General features: G+C 43.7%; 1 protein-coding gene across 1 annotated transcript in view; it reads right to left on the bottom strand.

The window, feature by feature from the left end:
- SCFD2 (sec1 family domain containing 2) overlaps positions 1-22,419 on the bottom strand; it is a 483,891-nt gene that overhangs the window by 437,832 nt on the left and 23,640 nt on the right. Inside the window, exon 3 of the mRNA XM_063458012.1 lies at positions 8,788-8,915. Coding sequence (XP_063314082.1) covers positions 8,788-8,915 — 128 coding nt within the window. The remainder of the gene's footprint in view (positions 1-8,787; positions 8,916-22,419) is intronic.

Raw genomic sequence — 22,419 nt, forward strand, 5'->3', positions numbered from 1 at the left:
GGGACACCTCCAAGTGGCCATTCCTTAGATGGCCACTGGAGGTGCTTCCTGGCTCAGTGCTGCAAGGTAGGCAAGCACTGCTGTTCAGCGTCTCCACGAACTGCATGGGGACGCAGAATTTTCCTCATAGAGATGCATTGATTCAATGCATCTCTATGAGGAGGTGCTGAATGGCCATGTGAAAGCATTGGATTGGCAAAGGATTGCCAATTCTGATGTCACCAAGGGGGCGGGGCAAGTGTCGGCGGATCCGCTCGGCGCTGGAAACAAGGTGAGTTTAAATTGCTTTTAAGGGGGCCCAAAATGGGTTTGTGTTCCTGACCCTATAGTGTTCCTTTAAAGGTAGCTGAGCACACATACCGGTACCTTTTTTTTTTTTCTAGGCTGTTTCTAAAATTAACTTTTTCCTTAATAAGGAAATCAGCCTTGAACAACAAACAATCCTATGAAGTGCGTTCTGTACCAAAATCAACAGATCCTATAAATAGCATGTTTAGCATAAACTCTTCTGAATCATCTAATTTATTGGTATTTGAGGTCATAAAGAGCTAAAGGACATGCTTTTGGCACATATACAATTATCTTCAGTTATAGCATCTGCTAATTAGAATACTAGAAGCTGTAAGTGTGTATCATATCTGTCTGTTTCTTCTTCATATGAAGTTTTATATACGCTGATATTGTATTTGTATATAATGAAATGGACCTTACTTTGTAACCTTCACTGGAAAATGTATTGAAACGTGACATCACAAAACAGTTTTGCCTTCACATGCACAACTCTGACCCCCAAGTTAATCTAGCTTAATGTGTACTAGTTATCCATACATTGTTAGATGAAATTTTAATTTTAAATATTCTTATTTAAACAAAACGTATGAAACAATTTGCAGAAAAATATCAATAACTTGGGACATAGACAGTGGCGTCTCTAGGATTCATTTTTAGGGGGGGCACATGGTGGGCCAGGGACAAAAGTAGGGGGGCACATTCAACCCCGCCCTCGCCGCAGTTTGAACCTGCCCCTTGCCGCATGTAAGCCCCACCCCCAACACAATGTGTTGTTTGGGGGTTTTTTTTTTTTTTTTTTAATCCCTGGTGGAGGATTCATTATTTTCCACCAGGGATTATTAAAAAATCAAACACATTTCCTTTGATACAGTGCCATAGTTGCCAACATTTGAAAAAAAATTCCAAGGACATTTTGCAGCACAGCTATCAATTATTGTCTGTATATAATATCCCTGGACAGTCAGTGCTCTCTGTATAATACAGGGTTGTGTGTATAATATACCAGGTCAGTCAGTGCTCCCTGTATAATGCTGCTCTCTGTATAACACAGGTAGGTCTGTTTGTGTATAATATCCCAAGACAGAGAGCAGCACTATACAGGAACACTGACTATCCCGGGATATTATACACACACAGATCTGTATTATATAGATAACAGCACTATAGTATTATACAGATAGCTGAGCATATACCCCATGTCCCAATCTCTAGACTACTAGTACCTGTCAACAGCAGCTCCCAGACGCATGTAACAGGGCTAAAGTGTGCGGCAGCTCACACAGATGATTCAGCGGTAAAGTGCATTTGCTGGCAGAGCCAAACTGGGAATCTCTGGGAATCCAAAGCAGCCCTGGAAAAAATGTATGCTATTCTTCAAGTCAATATGTATATATTGTACAGTAAGCACACAAGCTCACTGACATACGCAAATAGGCTTACTGACAGACAAAACTCTCTGACACACACAAGCTTACTACAGACAAACTCACTTGTAAAAATACAAGGCTCACTACAAAGAAGTGCAGGGACATACACAAGCTCACTAAAGACAAGCTCACTGACACACACATGCTCACTAAATAGAAGCTCACTGACACACACAAGCAGTACCATCTTAACAGCGTTAAGGTCCCCCGGGCAAAACAGTGCACTGGGGCCCTTCCTACACAACAACTCACAGGAATAAAAATTGTAATTATTGATAGACTGCTGAGTACATACACACAGTACACTGAATACATACACACACACACAGATTTCTGAATGCACACAGACTCCTGAATGCACACTGGCGTTGCTGAATGCACACAGGCTGATTTATACACGTACACACAGACTGCTGAGTCCATACACACACACACACACAGACATACAGACTACTGAGTCCATACACACACACAGACTGCTGAGTCCATACACACACAGACACATACACACACAGACTGCTGAGTCCATACACACACACAGACTGCTGAGTCCATACACACACACAGACTGCTGAGTCCATACACACACACAGACTTCTGAGTCCATACACACACAGACTGCTGAGTCCATACACACACAGACTGCTGTGTCCATACACACACACACACAGACTGCTGAGTCCATACACACACACACACACAGACTGCTGAGTCCATACACACACACACACACAGACTGCTGAGTCCATACACACATACAGACTGCTGAGTCCATACACACATACAGACTGCTGAGTCCATACACACATAGAGACTGCTGAGTCCATACACACATACAGACTGCTGAGTCCATACACACATACAGACTGCTGAGTCCATACACACATACAGACTGCTGAGTCCATACACACATACAGACTGCTGAGTCCATACACACATACAGACTGCTGAGTCCATACACACATACAGACTGCTGAGTCCATACACACATACAGACTGCTGAGTCCATACACACATACAGACTGCTGAGTCCATAAACACATACAGACTGCTGAGTCCATAAACACATACAGACTGCTGAGTCCATAAACACACAGACACACACATACTGCTGATTCCATACACACACACAGACTGTTGAGTACATACACACACATAAACTGCTTAGTCCACACACAGACTGCTGAGTCCACACACAGACTGCTGAGTCCACACACAGACTGCTGAGTCCACACACAGACTGCTGAGTCCACACACAGACTGCTGAGTCCATACACACACACACACACATACACAGACTGCTGAGTCCATACACCCACAGACACACAGACTGCTGAGTCCATACACACGCAGAGACTGCTGAGTCCATAAACACACACACACAGATTGCCGAGTCCTTACACACAGACTGCTGAGTTCATACACACACACACACACAGACTGCTGAGTCCATATACACACACACACAGACTGCTGAGTCCATACACACACACTGCTGAGTCCATACACACACACACACACACACACACTGCTGAGTCCATACACACACACACACACAGACTGCTGAGCAGGGCTGCCATCAGAAATTTTAGGGCCCCTGACACAGATCAAGATCTAGGCCCCCTGGGCCAGCCCCGAGTCCGCCCACAAGGATGAAGTGTGTGTGTATAGTGGATGTAGAATGTGTGTCATGGATGCAGTGTGTATAGTGGATGTAGAATGTGTGTAGTGGATGCGGTATGTGTGTCATGGATGCAGTGTGTATAGTGGATGCAGTATGTGTGTCATGGATGCAGTGTGTATAGTGGATGCAGATTATACATTTTGTGTAATGTATGTAATGTTTGTATGCATGCATTAGATGCAGAGTCTGTGTGTAGTGAATGTAGGTGTGTACAGTGAATGCAGAGTGTGTGTTTTTGTAGTGGATGTAGTGTGTATAGTGAATGTAGTGTGTATAGAGCATGTAGTGTGTTTGTAGTGAGTGCAAAGTGTGTTTAGTAAATGTAGTGTGTTTGTAGTGAGTGCAACGTGTGTGTATAGTGAATGCAGTGTGTGTGTGTGTGGTGCAAAGTGTGTTAGTGAATGTAGTGTGTGTGTGTGTAGTACCGAGCGTGTTTAGTAAATGTAGTGTGTAGTGAGTGAAACGTGTGTATAGTGAATGTAGTGTGTGTGTGTGTGTGTGTGTGTAGTGCAAAATGTGTTTAGTGAATGTAGTGTGTGTGTAGTGCAAAGTGTGTTAAGTGAATGTAGTGTGTGTAGTGCAGAGTGTGTTTAGTAAATGTATTGTTTGTAGTGAGTGCAGAGAGTGTATAGTGAATGTAGTGTGAGTATGTTTAGTGCAGAATGTGTTTAGTGAATGTAGTGTGTGTGTAATGCAGAGTGTGCTTGTAAGGATTCAGTGTGTGTGTAAAATAGGGGGGAAGGGGAGTATTTTTTTTTTTTTTTAAATTGTGTATATTTCAATTTTATTCCCCCCTGCCTGGTTCTTACCGTGCCAGGGAGGGGGGAGATCGCATTCCCTGTTAGTCCAGTGGCATGGTGGAGGGAGCCAGCTGCGGTACAATGAAGAGGGGGGCCAGCAGCACACACTGTCTTCCTTTCCAGCTCCTCTCTGACTAACTCTCGCGAGACAGGCCTGCGTGCTGTGCGGAGCGTTGCCATAGTAACCCGTGGCAAAGCTCTGGCAGCCGCAAGGCGCAGGAAAGTTAGACAGAGGGCAGCTGGAAAGGAGGACAGAGTGTGCTGCTGGGCCCCCCTCTGCAATGTACAGGTAGCAGGGTGCCCTCTGTGCACATATATAAAGCAAAAATCACATAATGAATGTGGGGCTCGGGACCCCCAGGATCGCCGGGCCCATGACAACCGTTATGGTTGTCATGCCCTCATGGCGGCTCTGCTGCTGAGTCCATACACACACACATAGACTGCTGAGTCCATACACACACACACACACAGACTGCTGAGTCCATATACACACACACACACACAGACTGCTGAGTCCATATATACACACACACAGACTGCTGAGTCCATACACACACACACACACACAGACTGCTGAGTCCATACACACACACTGCTGAGTCCATACACGCACACTGCTGAGTCCATACACGCACACACAGACTGCTGAGTCCATACACACACACACTGCTGAGTCCACACACACACACACAGACTGCTGAGTCCATACATACACACACACTGCTGAGTCCACACACACACACACACACAGACTGCTGAGTCCATACACACACATAGACTGCTGAGTCCATACACACACATAGACTGCTGAGTCCATACACACACACACACACACACACAGACTGCTGAGTCCACACACACACACACACAGACTGAGTCCATACACACACAGACTGCTGAGTCCATACATACACACACACAGACTGCTGAGTCCATACACACACAGACTGCTGAGTCCATACATACATACACACACACACACACACAGACTGCTGAGTCCATACATACATACACACAGACTGCTGAGTCCATACATACATACACACAGACTGCTGAGTCCACACACACACACACACACACTGCTGAGTCCATACACACACACACACACACAGACTGCTGAGTCCATACACACACACACACACACAGACAGACTGCTGAGTTCACACACACACACACACACAGACTGCTGAGTCCACACACACACACACAGACTGCTGAGTCCATACACACACAGACTGCTGAGTCCATAGACACACACACACACACACAGACTGCTGATTCCACACACACACAGACTGCTGAGTCCATACATACATACATACACACACACACAGACTGCTGAGTCCATACACACACATTAAGCCTAGCTGTCAATGGAGGCTGTTGCTGGTGGTCAGGCAGCCATCTTTCATCCTTTCCAGCAGCAGCATGGGCTGCTGCTTAACGGCGGGGGTGGGGCTTATGTGCGGGAGGCGGGGCTTCGTTTGGGGGCGGGGCCTGTGCCGGGGAGCCTGTCAGTGCTCTCTCCGGCCACAGACAGCCCCTAGCACTGCTCCAGCTCCTCTGCCCTGCATTAGCGCGAGGGAATAGAATTTAAACACATGGCCAGCAGGTTGCTGGCATTTGGGGGGCCCAGCATGATGTAGGGGGGGCCATTGCCCCCTTTCCCCCACCCCTCCCCCCTACCCCCCTAGTGATGCCACTGGACATAGATGTATGTTTAAACTGTATTAGTTTTCAATTATCCTTTTTTTTATTTATTTTTTGCAGATCCCACTTAAAGGGATTCTATAGTGCAAGGAAAACTAAGCTGTTTTCCTGGCACTATAGGCTCCTGCAGTGCCCCCCCTCCCTCGTGCCCTCCCTCACATGATGCTGAAGGGCCTAATGTGGGTATGGTATTTTTTATTTTTATTGTTTTGTATAGTGTTTTTGACAAATGAGGACTTAAAATCACTTTGTGCACACACTTAACTGAAATGGCAGATTAATATTTTTTTTTCTAAAATTGGTGAATTGTATGTACAATGGCAGTGCTTCAGAAATTAAGTGTACCCAATGCATGCTCTCTATACCGTACAACTCATAAGAGCATTCATCAATATCTGTTCCATAAGAAAAAGTGACACTCCATTATCAAGAAATAACACTGTGTGTGTGCCTACTACTTACACCACTCCAAATTACGGTGGGATACATGCCTCCATGACTGTTATTTTCTTTAGTCTTGCTCTGTCATTTGAATCCTGTTAATGATTTAAGTGGGAAAACACGAGTACTACTTATAGAAGCTTGGCTTTTAAATCATTATCATGTCTGTATCTAAAAATAAAGCACCAAACAGTCCAGTTGGGGCTTCATGGAACTGGAACTAAAGGTTTGACTAGGAAACACTTAATAAAAAAGATAATTCTCATGCATGACAAATGCAGAGTGTATAAATGAGGAAAAAACACCTGAACATTTAATTTATGGCTGCTTTGTGCCTTCTTCAAAGCGTGGGCCTGTAGCTGCCATCTCCAATAATCCTTATTCCCTCTACCTATACCATCTTCTTGGGCATCCATGGATGGAGGATGAAATGATTAGAAAGCATGGCAGAAGTACTCTTGATTACTCAATTGTATTTGTTTGTTTTATTTGTGTGAACTAGGGTCTATTATTGGGACACTGTAGGCACCCAGACAATGTCAGCTCATTGAAGTGGTCAGGGTGCAATATCCCATGTCCCTTAACCCTACAGTGGTAATTAACTGCAATAATTACCTCTGAAGGTTAACTCCTCATCTAGTGGCTGTCTACCTTGGTGGCAACAATAAAACTTACAGCATTAAAGGTTCATACTCCTGCACATCCAGCAATGTGGTATACATGATTCAATTCACCAAATGCCACCTAGGATGCTACATTGGGGAAACCACACACCAATTAAATGGCAGAATGAATATGCACAGACACTCCATTAAACACCACAAAGAAGAATCCTACTGCACTCCTGTGGGACACCACTTTACCCAGCCTGGCCACTCAATGAAGGACCTAAAAATCAAAGTACTGAAAAGGGGTTTTAAAAATACCCAAGAAAGAAAAACGTTTGAAGCCAGAATGATCAAATTGCTTATCAGAAAGAATAGAAGACTAAATATTGATTTGGGTTTCCCGTCCCACTACCAACACTTTAGATGAACACTCCCCCAGCATTATCTTACTGTTCTGTCATATGTATCAACATTTTAAAATGCATTCCAATATGTTTATTCTATCTATATACAAAGTGCTATGTGTAGACCTATGCTTTTCCATACTCTTATGCATGTATGCTTATATAAGTACACACAAGTAAAACTGTATAAGAACCCCAAAAGGTTCAAATGTAATGTAGTGCACCAGTCACAAAATGATATCATTTAGTTATATCAAAAAAGTGATATCAAATAGTTACCACTCCGAAGACAAAAATATATTCTCACATGAAATATAAAAATAGAAAGAGGACCATAGTGCAACCTTTAATAACAATAGTGAATTAAAAACTGATACAATATAGCACTCACAAACAAGTTGGCACAATTAAAAACATTAATTGTGCAAAAGCGCCTCTTGCCCATAAATTAGGCTATGTCCCCAGGCATTCCTGCTCTCAGTCGGTACCTCTGGATATAACACAAGAGTCCTCCGCAATATACAGGTGATGAGGGTGTTTATCCAAGAGGTCACTTAACTTCCTCATTGTTCTATCGCCGAAATCCTTGTGGGGTTAAATGTAGCTCAACGTGTTTTGTTGTTCACGACTTCTTTAGGAGCTTGTTGTTCAGTCCCTCAAGTTCAGAGTTTAAATAAGTCAGCTGGTGTTCTGATCGTGAATCTGCGCATGCGCCAGATTAAAACATACCGTGACGCCATACGTAGTAGAATTCAATTAGAATGCAATAAATCATCTCTTAGTGGTGTGCTCTCATTTACACTTACAATATTTCTGACAAAGTCTTAATATGGACCATTTTCCTCATTTGGATAATAGTATTTACATAATTCTCAACCCAAATATTACAAATATTTTACCTCTTAGATATAAACCCTTGTTAGATACAAAAAGAGTTTCTTGACAAGTCGCTAGCACTGCGTGTCCTACCCTGTTGTGGCAGCTGACACTCATTTGTTTTACTATTGTGTTATTTTCCTTTGATTTTATGATGTCTGATATACATGTGACCAAATACTACTTAAGACGCCAACGACATACCCACTAAAAGGTTCACTTGCCTATTTAACACAATTTACAGGCTCGCTGCATACAGAAACTAGCTTGTGACATAATTTGTTTTCACGACTGTGCAGTATTATTGTTTGTATTGTTAGCTTCTTAAAACACAAAAATCATGTGCAGTTATATAACAGCCAACGTACTGTCTTGACATGTTGACTTAACGGTGCTTGTTCGCGCCGTCATGGCTATGCAAGCTTATTTGTTATACATTGCACACACAAAAGAAAAAGTGATAGGGTTTCACCCAGTACTACATGATGCTTACAGATTGTGCTCGTGGGACTAGCAATGGAATTTTCTAAAAAACAAACTTACCCATACTCATCTTTATGGGCAATTTTTCTCTGCTTGCAGCTTCCACAAGCTGTCTCCTGACTTCCATCACTGCTTCTTTCTGCTTCATGCTAAGCATGGACTCCCAGAGTGCTTTGCCAGTGGGCTTGCTACATAAAGAAACACAAAAAAATTCATTAAGAGTTAAAAAGAGTCAATAAAAAATACAGAGCATATTACCAAATGTTTTGTATACTACATGTGACAATGAAAGGCTTCCGGTATGCAGTAAAATATCATAAAGAGTATCTTCTGACACTTCCAGAACAAATTCAAATATATAAAGTTTTTAACAAGTACTCATATGGGGCACAGCTGGAAGATGGCAATTTAAAAATAATAGACAGCTTTAATGTGCTCATTATTGCGGTTGCATTCTGTTCTGGTAGAAACAGAATAAAAGAGGTTGCTGAAAGCGCATGGTCAGAATGGGTGGAGAGGTCCTCAAATAACTCTTTGGCAAGTACCCATCTAGAACATAATGCATCAACATATATACATGTTAATCCCAACAGTCCACATGGACAAATGAGGACACTTGGTGCAATACTGTTTATAGCATTTCTACCAGACACTACTATGACACAAGTAACAAACTTATATATTCATTGTTTAGTCTATTGGAAGCTCATCAAGCAGATCTGGCGGTAACCATCCATTAGGAAATTATTTGAATGTCCGCTACAATGAATTCAAAAGCAGGTCCTCAAAAACTTTCAAAATAAAATAAATATACTAAATATTTAACTAACTATTATAATATAATAATGGTTGGGTGGCATTAGCTGTTACGATGTACATTATTTTAACAAACAAAAGCTCACCAGTCCCACAGGTCAAATGTGTCAAGCTTTACATAAATAATTGTGGCCATCAATGTCAGATAATTAATTACTGATTTCCAACCCCCTCCCCTAACCGAATAAAGTCATCGTTAGTGACAATGTGGTACTTGTTTTCCAATGACGACTAGCAACCAACCCATCACTGGGGAAGATTCAAATTCCTGTTAGGGACAACACAGAAGGAAGACCACCTGCCATTTTGATAGCTTTTGGTCTACAGAGTGCCCTGCATATAATATGGATGCCCACTTATGCTATGCTATGCCATGCAACTGTCCATGTTAACATATGCTTCACATCCACAATAATACTTTCACTGGTGTTTGTTATTTCAAAAATTGTTTCTACTTCTTGTCTGTATCCGGTTTCATTTTTGCCATTAAAAAAGTAAAATAGGATGGTGCATGCAGCAAAATAAATATTTGTTACTAACCAAGAGGAAATGTTAAATAAATCTATCTGTTTGGAATTGCAGAGGCAGTTAGAAAGTTATGCACGTTTAGAATGATTCAGTTATTTTTAAGAAGGAACACATTTTTTTTTTTTTTTTTAATTCTTTATTTTTCCGTGCATATGTTTAAACATAACAATTGTTCATGTCTCGCCCCAACGGCAGAAACATGTTAGGAGGGAACAGCGCATAACAATTGTGGCAAAGAAATCAAATGCAATTTTTTTTTTTTTTTAAACTAGACATCAGGTGTAAACAAAATGGTAGTCAGAGATGCGGTAACACTGCAGTTAGTAAAACAGAGGTTGTACTGGCTGACTATATGAGTGAGAAGTTTAAGTTGATAAACTAGTGCTGTACCCCTGTGACACATCTGGCCATTGGGAGTCCTAACAACTGGCTGATTAATCACGGATTGTGCTAGCTAATATGTGTGTAGTTGGTTAGACATAGTGTTTAGTATTATGCGTATGTTTCCAAGCTATCATACAAATGATTTGCAGTGTCAGGTGTTAACTAGGTATATTTGCGGTCGCTTGTGGGCAGGCAATCTATAGTGCTACAGCTGGATCAACGATTTAAAAAGAGAAACAAGAAACCAAAGGAAAAAAAGAATAAATAAAAAGACATCAGTCATTCATGTGTTCGCTTTGTTAGGGTATGCAGTTTTGCCTGTGCGGTTGCTGTTACTGAGATCTTAGTATACCCGGTATTAAACACCTGGATCATGCGGTTAGGCTGCTGCTTAGCAGATTACGGTATAGGTTTAGGTAGGTAATACATAAATTACAGGAAATGAACTATCTGCAGTACAAACATGTTGGGTGAACACGTCTAACTATCCGGCCTTATTCACGTAGATTGTAGGCAGGTTAGGTGATTTATATATCAGGCTTAATTGGCTAAACTATGCCGAGAATGGAAAGTAAAAAGCAAGCATAAAAAACGAAACAATAGAAAACTTGTGCATATGCACTATCGTGCCCTGCTGTCGTCCGAGTCCGTAAGTGTTTTAGTCACTGCCGCGTTCCGGCTGCGGCTGGTGGAGGTCTGGGAGAGTAGTGGCCGCCTGCGGAGGACCTCGCTTGGGGTGATGGGCGTTGTGCCGAATGTCCTGATGTTGGTGGTCGTGTCTGCCTTCTGTTGTTGAGGTAAGTCTCAGGGTGAGTGTGGTTGTTATGAGGCCCGGGAGCCTCTGTAGTCGTTGGGGATTCCAGCGGGCTGCATCTGGCTGGCCAGCTTGTGTGGGAAGATTGTTTAGGTCGCATTTTTTGCAGCTCCAGTGGTGGTGGTTGCAGCTTGAGTTTTGCCCCTTCCCTGTGGGACAAATGGGGTTATCTTGGTTGGGTCCCAGCGGTGCGTTATCTCGGGGTTCCCCGAGGCTCCCCTCTCATACATCTTCGCCGGTGGCAGTCCCAGTGTGGGTAAAAGCGCCTTTGCGCTCTGGAGGTCTGAGACAAGGTGTACGGCGTTCTCATGCAATACCTGTAGTGCGCGCTGTGCACGCCAGCGGTATGTGATTTGGTAAATCCGGAGCAGAGCGGTGAATGGTTGAAGGGTCTTGTGCCATTGCAATGTTGCCCCCGACAGGTCTCCGTAGAAAGACAAGTCCATATTTTCGAATCTAAAGGTGGCTGAGCCCTTTAGGGCTGCGAGGAGCGCCATTTTGTTTGCTGTGCTCCGAAATCTCACCACGAGTTCTCGGGGTGCCGCTTTTGGCGCCCCCTGCGGGGTTTAGGGATCCGGAAGGCCGCCTCTATGCCGTTGTATTTGGCTTGTTTGGTGGGTATCAGGGTTCCCACGAGCCTCCTCACAAAGTGTGGGAGTTCTTCTGTAGGGACTTCCTCCGTGACTCCGCGCACTTTCAGGTTGTTACGTCACCTGGAGTCTTCTATTGCTGCAAAGCGGTGTTCAGTTTTGGCTTGCAGTTGTTTAAGGGCTCTGATCTCTTGTCTGAGCTCCGATATTTTGTGTGAGTGTTGTGTGGCCGTTAGTTCTGCTGCATCTATGCGGCCTACCAGGCCTGTGAGGTCCGCCCTCAATTGTGCCACGTCTGTCTGTAAGGCCTTCTGTAGGTCCCCCAGCATAGCTTTCAGCAGAGATGCCGTGACGGGTTCCGAGTCTCCCAGGTTCTTGCTCGGTTGCGGCGGCTTGACCGTGGGTAAGTTGTAGGTGGTTTCCTCTGGGTAGTAGTCCCCAGAGGAGTCAGAGAATTCCTCGAGCTCGGCGGCCATATTGGGTCCGCACGCGCCTTTTGCCTGACGGAATAAATCACCTATGGTGGCCCCTGTTTTGGGTCGATCTGGTTTTAGCTTTTTTGTTTTTCTTCCCATTGTCATTGTGGGCAGTTGGATCTTTGGATATGAGGTTAGTGTCCCCTAATTCCATTGGATTTCGTCGTTTGGCCTCGGAGCCTCTCTAGTGTGCGACCGCTCTGTTCTACCAGCAAGCTCCGCCCAGAAGGAACACATTTTTAACACTCTGTTCATTTACTGGAAAGCTTTCAAGTATTGAAAGACTCAATTCAAGAATACGTTCATAATGAGTCGAGCAACTATAAGAAATATTTTTGATCATCTTTCTCCATAATACATATGGGGAACATCAGAATCAAAACAAATCATATGCTTCCACAAAAAAATGCATTGAAGTATGTGTGATGGTAGTCACCATCACGAGAAGATTCAGACGAACACTTTATGTAGAAACCTGGACTACTCCTATGTCTAAGTCACCCCGTGCCCATTATAGGTGCAGGGTGCGTACAACGTATTTGTTTATTGTTAAATGTTTTGTGTGCTCTCCTGTCATGCTGATGGTTGTTAACAACAAGGTGGATTTGGCTATGGACTCTGTATAGCGCCATCTGTTGGTAGCAATTGTTACTGTTGCTAGATAATTTGCATATTCAGGTAGATTTGCATATTGGAAATTCTGCAGAAAGGAGAAACATTGTGTGTTAATTATTGTCTTCCACACCCCCTTATAAATGTAATTATGTTATTATAAGTTCCTATATGTTTTATGTTATGATTTGATTATTAGTATTTTTATAGAGTTTTTACCATACGCTACATGTAATGAGAATATGGGCTTGTCCCGAGAAAAAACAAACAAACATTAGTATGTTAGTTTATTTAAGAACTGTGAGTCTTGTGTGGATTTTTAGGGATCCCAGTAACAGTCTTTTGGCCTGTAGGCTGGCTGCATGATTCCTCTAGCCCGGGGTCCGCAATTGTCTTTGTAAAGACAAGAGCTAATCACAGTATAGGCAAAAGTGTGGGTACCTGCCTGGGAAAAGACCAGAAGAGGCAAAGGCAGAGAGGATGATACCTGCCTGGAAGAAGGGAGCTGCAGCCTGGTGGGTGGAAGAGTTCCAGAGAGACCCAAGTTAAGTTTTGGCACCTGGGTCTAAAGCGCTCTAGAGTTCCCTTAGGAAGCTAACCTGGAGGAGGTACTCGGTCGAAGTACAGGAGCTTCGTCACAGTACAGACACATTAATTAAACATTAAGACACAGATTTCTAGCATTTACTTAAAATGTATTAATTTGATAGTGACAAAACTGTAGTGTGACAGGAAGTAAATGATTGCATTCTGCATGAAAATAGGTTAGTAATAGGCTTGTCTTGTTTTATGGTGCATTGTGTGTTGGAAATTCAAATAGGCAAGGAAAGAAATGAACATTTTCATTCTAAAGATTGTTTACAGAATAACATACCACTCTAATATACTAATAAAAAGAAAAATGTGGAATATGTGTATTTGCATTGATGGCCATTATAAATGTGGAATTAAACTGTCTGAATCACAGACAGTAATCTTAAGAACATGTGATGCAATTTTGGTATTATTCTTTAGGTGCCGTCCCCCCATTTATGCAGCTTCGTGCAAAACTCCCCTAGTCTTTGGCACGCCCCCGTGCAACTAGCCCTTGGCACACAATTGCCAATAACTCTGGATTTGCCATGATAGCAGCACTTAAACAATAATTAAAAAAAAACAATCTTGGTTGAGAACACTTACTGAAAATTTGGCCTAGTTACTAAATAACTCTAGTTACTAAATAATAATTATATGTAAGAAATCTGAACAATAGGTATTGTACATGTTTGTCATTGTATTGTCCGCTTTGAAAATAAGAACCATTTCAGAAGCTCTCAGTCAGAGCTAACTTAGTATGTGTCATGTCAGACAATCAAACATTGTTGCGTTTGTTCCAAGACGTTTTTGTAATTAAAGAAGATCAAAAAAAGAACATTATGCTTTTAAAAAGCAATATCAGATCAATTCCAATCCAAAACCTCAAGTCATTCGTAGAGCAGGCTCTTGTAGACTCAATTATGGTATGTGTATTTTGACTAAAACCCAACATGTTGAGGTTATGAAACATTGAAATAGTCTGTCTATTCAGCAATGGATCAGAAATTGTTTAGAATATATGGTGTTCACTTTTTTATAATAGTGCTGCTTTTTTTAGATTACCAGTACTGTAACTGTAATGGATATCTAATTTTATTATACAGTTACGGTATATAGTGCCAGGAAATTACACAGGACAGCCAAATATTAGGAGAAGATCTGTAAACAAAGGTTTGGCAGATATTATGGAACTTTGATTGGTAGGATTAGTGTATGCCTTTCCAATAATATTTAAATGTGTTTCAATAAATAAATAAATAAATACAATTTGAAAGAAGAAAGATTGTCAATATTGACTTAGTAATGAGTTTGAGTGATATGGGGTAGCCAATGGAATGACTAAGTAAAAAGACCAATTAAGGGTAACTGTGATAAAGTGAAGGCAGAGAGGCCTAAAACTTTTAACCCCAGGCGGAGTACGTGTTATATATATGGCGTGCAACACAAACCTAAGTTTAGTTATGGGCCCCTGGGGTGGAGCATTTGGAGAGCAGGGTGGCCAATGCTCCACTCCGCAGTTTACATACTACTGGGAGAAATAAGGTGCAGGCCTGAGTTTTAAACAGTCTCCAACCCACTGTTCAGCTGCAGATAATCAGCTGCAGCAGTGGGAATAAACCCCTCCCTGCTAGGCAGGTAAAGGAGGATTGCTGGCTTCCTCCCTGGAAGCAGGAAGGAGAGACGCTGTTCTCTCCTGTTAGACTCAAGAAGACTGAGCACTGGGAGTGCAGAAGGAAGCAGTCAAGGCTGGCTTGGAGCACTGGGTGTGCAGAAGGGAAAGCAGTTAAGGTTGGCTTGGAGCACTGGGAGTGCAGAAAGGAAAGCAGTTAAGGTTGGCTTGGAGCACTGGGAGTGCAGAAAGGAAAGCAGTAAAGGTTGGCTTGGAGCACTGGGAGTGCAGAAAGGAAAGCAGTCAAGGCTGGCTTGGAGCACTGGGAGTGCAGAAAGGAAAGCAGTCAAGGCTGGCTTGGAGCACTGGGAGTGCAGAAAGGAAAGCAGTTAAGGCTGGCTTGGAGCACTGGGAGTGCAGAAGGAAGCAGTTAAGGCTGGCTTGGAGCACTGGGAGTGCAGAAGGAAGCAGTCAAGGCTGGTTCGGAGCACTGGGAGTGCAGAAAGGAAAGCAGTCAAGATGACTGAGTGCAGAGTGTTGTTATCAAATAAGGTTGGTGCAAATCAATGATACGTTTTTGTTAATTTAACCCATGATAGAGAGGGATATTAAGTTAGTCAGTGCTCAGATGAGCTAGGTTTTTGTTTAAAGGGAAACCTGCTACATTTATGTTTCTTTAGTTGTGTTGCTGTCTCCTGTGTGGACTTACAAATAAAGTGCCTGGATTATGTGAAAATCAAAAGACTGTGCCTGTTTACCCTAGAAGACCGTGCTAACTGCAAACAAGGATCACAGTAACATAATAGTATTAAGGGACGAGAGGAAAAATTTTAATAAACAAATAATGGGCTTTCTAATAAAAACTGTAAGCTGCATACTGATCACAATATACCCCAAGGAAACAATTATAAAAGACATAAATCACAAGTGACAGGGAGAACAAGCAGGGCAATTATAATAGCAGAAGATTATGCAGCTTGATTAAAAAGCTTTAAGTATCTCAGTAAAATAGAGAGAGCATACATTCAATATAATAATATGATATAATTCCTCAGTCTCTCGGTTATAAATTTATCCCCTGATTCGTCTGTTTGGTCACCTAAAAACCCCTCCCATTCCCTTGCTGGTTCGTCTATTTATTCATCTAAAAACCCTTACATTCCCTTTCTGCAAAATGGCACTTCGGATACAGTCGAAGTAGTCGAACATGTGGTGGTGGCGGCCATCTTATTTAGTTGAACGTGTTCAGCTGTATTTTGTTGTCGAGTTCATGGTACTCAAATCGGATACGTGACGGCACAAACACCGCTGAACAGTTACCTTCCAGAGAAATTCACGATTCCATTCGGTAATTCGAACGGTAATTCGACTGTTTTAAATAGATCGGCCGCACAGCCTAATTCTCTGGAACTATTTTGGGCATGAAACCATGCGTGTGGTCGGTCAAAAGAGACTTCCAGGAATTTTATTGGGATATGTTATGTTTTGGGGTGTTTTCTATACTTTGTGTAAAAATTAGTTTTTTCTGCCTGGGGATAATAAAGTTAGTACATTATCTACCTAAATTATATCACAAGCAGGCGGGCGGTGCCTGACTGCTGAGCTGACTGGAAGCAAACCTCAGCAGCTCCCACTGTATGTAGCGCATAAAGCAAATTTTTACAGCCCAAAAGTCAACTAATTCAGGCAGAAAGGCCACCAATCGAGAGGGGGCATCGAGCTGAGCGAGATGACACCACCCAAGCAACATTTGGTGCACTGCTCACCCAACAAGGGAGTGAGGCCTACCAGCACGACAGGTGCAGGAGAGACGTCCGCTTTCCTGCTGCTACAACAGACCGCATACCGGCACAAGGCCCTTCCCCCCCCCCCCCCCGGACCAGCGGGGGTTATCCTGGTCTACCCTCACGGAGAGAACACTCACCGATATAGCGATCCAGTACACAGAGCAGGTGGAAAAGCACCGCGTGGCCTAACCCGCTAATCACCAGGCGCCACAGACACCCACGTAATGGGCAGCGGCATTAGAGCAGAAATTTGATGCCATCTGTAGGCAATTTTGGATAGCCTAGAGACTAAGCGACAGCCACTGACTCCAGCACTAGCTGGCAACAAGGTCACGATACCCAAATTACGACGATCGGGCAGAGTTCGGCCCACTGCAAAATGCACAGCCGCAGTACAGCCAGGGAGGCCTCATCTGGCCAAAATGCATACCAGAACCACGCAATACCAGCCGGTTACCCCACCTGGGGCGCGAACCCTTCACACCACTCACACCTGTGGAGGAAAGTAAGCTTGCTACAGCAACGAAGTGCGACCCTGCGCAACCCCACACGGGGGAAGGACTTGGCCCCAAGATGGCAGCGAGCCCGTGAGACATTGGTGCTGGCTCCAGGAAGGTCCCAGGGCAGAAGGAGAACCTCCTCCGGTTCACGCGGAGCGACTGCCGCAGCCACACGGGTCACCAAAGAGCAACTGGGGAGACCCAGCAACATACCCACCAGCCGTGCATGTAAAGCCTCCAAAATGGGCATTGGTTGAACTGGCATGGACTGACTAGCTATCCAACACCTGGTCTCAGCCCGATCACACACCGTGAGAACTCTCTCCTATACACTTTGTTTTCTTTTTTTGTTTTATTTGTTTTTCTGACCATTTGTATATCTACTGAAACTTTCCTTTCGCCATGCCTGACATAATAATCTAGCTTACCGTACTGTTTGTGACTTAGCAAGTACAATAACGCATTGATTTCTAGCGATGTTCTCTCACACCATAGGCATTCTACAATGTGTAGTGGTCAGTTACGATAAGTCTGTATTCCATATGTTCCTACCTTTATTAACATATATACGCTTTGAGCTACTTAGCTTAGTTACTCTCTTTTACAAATCAATCTAAACGTTTACTGCTAAGTCTGTACTTATATAAAATTGTGCATGTTTTTTAACTACCCAAACTGTGATGTGAGATAACTGGCATGAGGACTGCTGTTAGGGCACCTCGAGCATGTTTGTAATGTCATTATGCACTGCAAAAATATATTTTTTTGTAATTATTATTATTATTTTTTTTTTTCAATTATATCACAGGCAGAGGGGAGGGATTGTGTGCTGTATGTGGGCGTGTCGGATATTGTTATATTGTTCTTATTGGTCTGTACACTTTGTAATGCGGTGCTCCATCAGGTCCAGGGGGTGTGCCTCTATCCTGAAGAATTGTACATAAAGTCAACCTGTACCATTAAACCTTCAGATCTACTTCACCCTATATATCAGAATCACTAGCTCTTGTAAGAGCTGTTCCTGCTTCTCTCACGATGACTCTGGGATCACTACAGCACCTCTCACTCTTGGGAAAAGGACGTCTCTGGTGGTGAAACCCTGCTAATACTAGGGGTACCGCTACAACCTCCATATACGACTGAAAGGGAACGAGAGCTGGGTACTACATTTTCCCCAGCTCAATGGTACACAAATGTTATTAATTTTCACAAATGCTCTATATCCTCCAAAATGCAAGAGACTGTTATTAAAGTTTTAACACACTGGTATAGAACACCTGGCTTTCTGCATCGTATATTTGGAAAGCTGCTGGAGGTGTGGGGAGATGGAGGAACTTACACCCATATTTAGTGGTCGTGTCCACAGCTGGCTTCCAATTGAAACTCTATTCAGACTATTATTTCTAATTTTTCTGAGCTATTCCCTGATTTCGCTCCACTATACTGAGGGTTCCATCAAACATTTTACAGACACTTGACTAATACGGCTTAATCCCCCATACCGTTCTTTTGGAAAAATGGTTGAGGATAGTGGAGTAAATCAGGTCAGTGGAGCTAGCAGGGGCATCGTCACAGGGTAGATACGACAGGGTGCCCGGCAAATGGTACTCATGGGATTTTTTTTATTGGACTAAAGATTTCAGGTCAGGTCGGGGTTACTGTAATTTAACCCCTTAAGGACCAAACTTCTGGAATAAAAGGGAATCATGACGTGTCACACATGTCATGTGTCCTTAAGGGGTTAAAGGAACACTATAGTCACCTGAACAACTTTAGCTTAATTAAGCAGTTTTGGTGTATAGAACATGCCCCTGCAGCCTCACTGCTCAATCCTCTGCCATTTAGGAGTTAAATCCCTTTGTTTATGAACCCTAGTCACACCTCCCTGCATGTGACTTGCACAGCCTTCCATAAACACTTCCTGTAAAGAGAGCCATATTTAGGCTTTCTTTATTGCAAGTTCTGTTTAATTAAGATTTTCTTATCCCCTACTATGTTAATAGCTTGCTAGACCCTGCAAGAGCCTCCTGTATGTGATTAAAGTTCAATTTAGAGATTGAGATACAATTATTTAAGGTACATTACATCTGTTTGAAAGTGAAACCAGTTTTTTTTTTCATGCAGGCTCTGTCAATCATAGCCAGGGGAGGTGTAGCTAGGGCTGCATAAACAGAAACAAAGTGATTTAACTCCTAAATGACAGTGAATTGAGCAGTGAAATTGCAGGGGATTGATCTATACACTAAAACTGCTTTATTTAGCTAAAGTAATTTAGGTGACTATAGTGTTCCTTTAGTGAATAAATGGAGAATCCTTAAGTATCAATACTGTAGCTTTAAGAAAAGAGAGATTCACTGGTAACTTGATTCAACCGAAGTTTTAACAAGTGTTAAACTTTAATGAATTGCATTTAGGCAATAATCCAATAAGAAGTGCAAGTAATCAACACACAAAGTTCATTATTAAATATTTCTTCAGAGATGCATTAAGTAACATTAGTTTATGAGAATAATCAAGTAGCTAAGGATATTTGCAAAGCAAGAAACAGTTCATAGTGAATGAACATGATGGGAGTTGTCCTTCATGAGATTAGTAACTTGAAGCACTGAATGTAATTGCAAAGCAAGAAACAGTTCATAGTGAATAAGCATGATGGGAGTTGTTCTTCATGTTAAGCATGATGGGAGTTGTCCTTCATAGCAATGAAGATTTGAGTAAGCAAGCAATAGTTCATTAATAAATGATATTGTAGACAATTAGCTGAAAGATATACTTAAGGTTTATATGGGTAGTCCTCCAATAGTCCAGACATATGGTCCACTTGTAAAGTAGCAAAGTATCCTTTCTCCAGTAATCCTTTATGGCATGCAGCAATCCTTGCATTTGCTCAAAGGCTGGAAGGGCTTGTCTGAGCTTGTGGAGAGGTAAGTCTGGTGGAAGCAGTTCCCAGTAGCTGAGCCTGTAGAGCCCACAGAGGCAGCTCACACATTAGCTCAAACAATCAATCACCAAGCACCCTCCCTCTGGCCCAGTCTCCCTAAATACTGTCAGAGGGGGGCGGGGTCCAGCTCCTCACAGCTGAGTGCCGAACCCAGAAGTGTTACTCCATGACACTACGTCATAGACTTCAGTGGACCTTCCAAACCAAACGGTTCCTCCATACCCCTTGAACTGCTCCGCGGAAGACAGACAACTCATCGAGAACGAGTTGCGAGAGCTACAGTCAAAAGGGGCGATAGAACCCGCTCACGACCAGGGTTTTTTTTTCAGAAATATTTTCCTGGTAAAAAAGAAGACCGGGGAATTCCGACCGGTCATAAATTTAAGGAGGCTCAACGCTTATGTTATGTACAGGCATTTCAAGATGGAAGGCATACATCTTCTGAGAGACCTCCTCCAAGATGGAGACTTGTTCACAAGACTGGACCTCAAGGACGCGTACCTGTCAGTACCCGTCCACATTGCCTGCCGTCAATTCCTCAGATTCCGGTGGCGAGGCCTTCCCTGGCAATTCACGTGCCTCCCCTTGGGCCTCAGCTCGGCCCCGTGGTGCTTCACCAAATTACTGAAGCCAGTAGTCGCACATCTACGAGCACGAGGAATTCGTTGCATTATCTACCTGGACGACCTGCTTCTGTTTTGCTCCGACAAGTCCAGACTGATTCAACACACATGCTTTACCGTAGATTTCCTGACGTCACTGGGTTTCGTGGTGAACTTCCTGAAGTCGAAGATATCCCTAGCTCAGACGGTGCAGTTTCTGGACTTCGAGATAGACTCCAAGTCCAGCATATTACGATTGCTGGCAGCAAAGATTGCGTCAATCAAAAAAGAACTACTACTAACTACTATTCGCGTCCATCCAGGCCATATTCCCAGGACCACTCCACTACGGAGCGATGCAACGCCTGAAGACCTCCTTTCTTCACCGGAACCCTTCCTACGATCAAACGATCCCGATAACGGAAGAGGTCAAGGAGGAACTCAGGTGGTGGCTAGACAGCATGGAGGCATAGAACGGCCGGGCCATGTTCGGGAGCTCGCCAGACACAGTTCTGGAATCGGACGCCAGCCTTTGGGGCTGGGGCGACGGGCGTAGGCAAGTCGACAGGAGGCGCCTGGACCTCTCAAGAAATCGATCTACACATAAATTGTCTGGAACTCCTAGCGGGCTCATTCGCGATCCGCAGCCTAGCAAGGGACAGATCGAACTGCTGCATTCTTCTCCGGATGGACAACGTCTTCGCGGTTCGCTACATCAACCACTTGGGCGGAGCCCGGTCCCGACTCCTGTCCGATATCACGAAGGAGATCTTAGACTTCTGCCTACCCCGCAACATCTCCCTCAAGGCGGAATATTTCCCGGGGGAAACGAACCTGACAGCAGACTGATTCTCACGTCACTAGCGGGACAGCAGCGATTGGAGACTGGACCCACAGGTCTTCCAATGCCTCTCAGTCAGGAGAGGTCCCTTCCAGCTGGATCTGTTTGCATCCCGCAACAACAGACAGACGCACAACTACTTCAGCTGGCTTCCGGACCCGGAGAGCATGGCAGTGGACGCATTTCTCCAACCATGGCCAACCAAGGGAGCGTACGCCTTTCCCCCATTTGCCATGAGAGCAAGGACGATTCAATACCTGAAGAATCAACGTGGATCTCTACTCCTCATCGCCCCCCTGTGGCGGGGCCAACCATGGTTCCCGGACCTCCTGGCATTATCCTACAATGACCCACTACTCCTACCATCTTACCCGATGCTCATCACAGACCCGAAAGGGATTCCACATCCCCTCATCCTCGAGGACCATCTCGCCCTGGTGGCTTGGACTCTTTCAGGGGAGCCTGGCACCTGTAACTGCCATTCTGAATTTTCTTTCCCATCTTTTCTCAACGGTTCGCTCTTACCGTTCGCTCAACGTCGTGTGCTCCGCGATTTTGGCGGCTCACGTCCCGACCTTAGGGATCCCTGTAGGGAAGGACCCGCATGTATGCCGTC

Source organism: Pelobates fuscus, chromosome 6 (assembly GCF_036172605.1).
Source record: "Pelobates fuscus isolate aPelFus1 chromosome 6, aPelFus1.pri, whole genome shotgun sequence".
Classification (NCBI taxonomy): Eukaryota; Metazoa; Chordata; class Amphibia; order Anura; family Pelobatidae; genus Pelobates; species Pelobates fuscus.